Source organism: Scylla paramamosain, chromosome 8, assembly GCF_035594125.1.
Source record: "Scylla paramamosain isolate STU-SP2022 chromosome 8, ASM3559412v1, whole genome shotgun sequence".
Classification (NCBI taxonomy): Eukaryota; Metazoa; Arthropoda; class Malacostraca; order Decapoda; family Portunidae; genus Scylla; species Scylla paramamosain.
In genome coordinates, this window is record NC_087158.1 from 3,562,501 (window position 1) to 3,565,399 (window position 2,899).

General features: G+C 42.4%; 1 protein-coding gene across 1 annotated transcript in view; it reads right to left on the minus strand.

The window, feature by feature from the left end:
• Positions 1 to 1,660, minus strand: part of LOC135102707 (mucin-2-like) — a 19,909-nt gene extending 18,249 nt beyond the window's left edge. Inside the window, exon 1 of the mRNA XM_064008163.1 lies at positions 1,508 to 1,660. Within this exon, the coding sequence (XP_063864233.1) occupies positions 1,508 to 1,521 (14 nt within the window). The 5' untranslated portion in view covers positions 1,522 to 1,660. The remainder of the gene's footprint in view (positions 1 to 1,507) is intronic.
• Positions 1,661 to 2,899: the final 1,239 nt, after the last annotated feature.

Consider the following 2,899-nt stretch of genomic DNA (forward strand, 5'->3'; position numbering starts at 1 on the left):
GTCTAGTAAACCTGTTACATCATTCTCTCTCTCTCTCTCTCTCTCTCTCTCTCTCTCTCTCTCTCTCTCTCTCTCTCTCTCTCTCTCTCTCTCTCTCTCTCTCTCTCTCTCTCATGCACACTTTCACTCGTTGCCAAACAAGATTCGTGGCTCGCATCGTGACTGGAAGGTGGTCGACATTTTACAGCTTACCCTCCACCTCGTGCCTTTCGAGAGTTCCCATTCGTTTTACCGCCAAATAACGACTTTAAATTCCCTTCCAGCGCCAGCCATCCCTGCAGCCAGCAAGCCAGCTACTCTCTCTCTCTCTCTCTCTCTCTCTCTCTCTCTCTCTCTCTCTCTCTCTCTCTCTCTCTCTCTCTCTCCGCCGGTGTCTTCATGGGGTGTAGGCAGCGATTGTTCACTCGGTCAGGGTTTTCATGTACAGTGGAGTAAGTAATTTCTTGCGAGGTGCCGCGGCTGGCTGTCTGTCGTCACCGCCTCGTCCAGACCAGTACCACTCCCCTCCCCCCTCCAGAAGCAACCTTGGTTTGGTCTGCTTTTTCGTGTTCTGTTACCGTTCAATCTATTACCATTATGGAAGAACGAGAGGGTGAGCTAACCATGGCTTCTTGCACACACACACACACACACACACACACACATTTCCCTCAGCCAGGGGTAGTAATTATAATAAGAGATCAAAATTTCTTTTCTTTTTTCCCCCAGGAGCAGGTCAGACGTAGGCGTCGGCACCGTTACCTAATTTCTTATTATTATTGAGTCACTTCCATTCATATTGCGAGGATTAAGTCATGTCTTTGCACTGACACAGCATATAATACTTTCACTCGACAGGCAATCATCGGCAATGCATCGGAAGACACGAGTCATTAATAAAACTCATGACCCTTCCTTTCATCATTCCATCAGATGATATAATTAGCTATAAAAACGAGTTTAAGAGCAAGTCAACAGGTTATCAGCGTGTGTGGGCTCATGCGTGGGAGAAATGTAGGGGAAGGTTACTGAGCGTGTTCAAACAGTACCATCAAAACTCGTCCAAGAATAAGAGTTTTTTGAGGATTCGTGACACATTATCGCGCCTTCTTTGTGTCAGTCTCTCACGTACATTTCTCTCCAGGTCTTCCCAGAAAAACCAGACCACAAGCGGATCATCCACGACGCGATTCTGCAGTGCACAATAATTCCGTGCAGGACCCAAACATTGCTTTGCGTCTCTCCTGCCACTCACTCCTCGCGGCACGCACACACAGGGGAAACGCGAACAGCTGCAGGAGGATAACACACGTACCTGCACCAGACACCCACACACCTAAACGTCTTTCATACAGGTGTAGTAACCCAAAAACACACATGCACCACACCAATTCCTGTCCTTATCTCCCGCCTGAGTCACCGTGAGACAGTCCAAACGAGGTAGACTTGGAAAGTACGTGACGGGAGTTTGAAATGTTACTTTTCATCGGAAAGAGAGTGAGTGAAGTGAGTGAAGTGATGTACTCACAGCGGGAGCCTCATGGCTGCTGCGAAGAACGTCCTGTGTGAAGTGAGGCGGCCCGGAGTTGTTCCCTCCTTATATACCGACCTTCAAGCCCTCTCCTTCGTCCCTCTCTTCTCCCGTCTGTACTCCTCTTCCTCCTCTCTCTTCCTGACATGCAGAAGTCTCCTAAGGCTCTCTTTCTCGTGTCCTACAGTTACTACTATCTCTCTCTGGTATTTTTTCCTTCTTCTTTTTTTTTTTACTTAGTTTCGTTTCTCACCACTAGACCTACTTCACAATTTTCCCAAAAGCCAGTTCTTTTTTCCTCCTCAACCCTTTCTTCCTTCGTCCAGTTTACTCTCTCCTCCTTCTTGGCCTCCTAGCTCTCCTGTTCTTCACTCACTCTCTTTTCCCCCTTTCTCTTTTCACGATCAGGATATTTACTTTTCTTTCATTTTTCCTACACGTATAAGATGAAATGCAATATATATATATATATATATATATATATATATATATATATATATATATATATATATATATATATATATATATATATTTTTTTTTTTTTTTTTTTTTTTTTTTTTTTTTTTTTTTTCACTCTAGTTGTTCCTGTAATGGGCACCAACGTTAGGAATTGCAAAAGAAAACGTTGTATTTGACGAGACCAGCGTGTTTTAATTTTTTTCTTTTCTTTTAGGCGCCTTAAAGGAAATAAGTAAAAAAGTAGATAGCAGATATATAATTAGCTAAACATAAATAAAAAAACATCACAAAGCTTCGCAAAACACGTTGACTACACAGTGTCGATGAAAAAGAAGTGACAGAACGCGTACGGTAAATAAATGAATGAGCGAATAAAAGAAAATTGTTGTTTCTTAAAAACACGCAAGCTACATGCCGTTTAGAGCCTTTCAACTCGGTAATCGGGGTGCGCATGTCGAGCCACATGTAACGATTAGATTAATTAAAGTAAAGGTGGCAGTTAGTCTTTCTCTCGCCAAGTAAAACTTTCTCCTCCCAACATCACCGAGCTTTTTCTCTCATTGCACACACACACACACACACACACACACACACACACACACACACACACAGTAGTTCATGATGAGACTATAAGATATTCTCTACATGTTGCATGGCAAGAAGAAAAAATAGTCATGGCATAATCAAAGGAATCGAAAAATAATATAACTTTGTAAAGAGACAGAGGAAAAAAAAAAACATACCGTAAAAGGACAGAGAGAAAAAATGAAAGGGATGCGTAGTTTACCTTGACAGTTTAGTTAGGATGGACCTATTTTTATAACTAACGTTTCATTCTATTTGGAAGTACTTAAATACCTATAGCGACTGGTTCTTATTTAACGTTAAAATCGCCCAACTGATACTGGCGATTAGGGGGAAACACTAAAA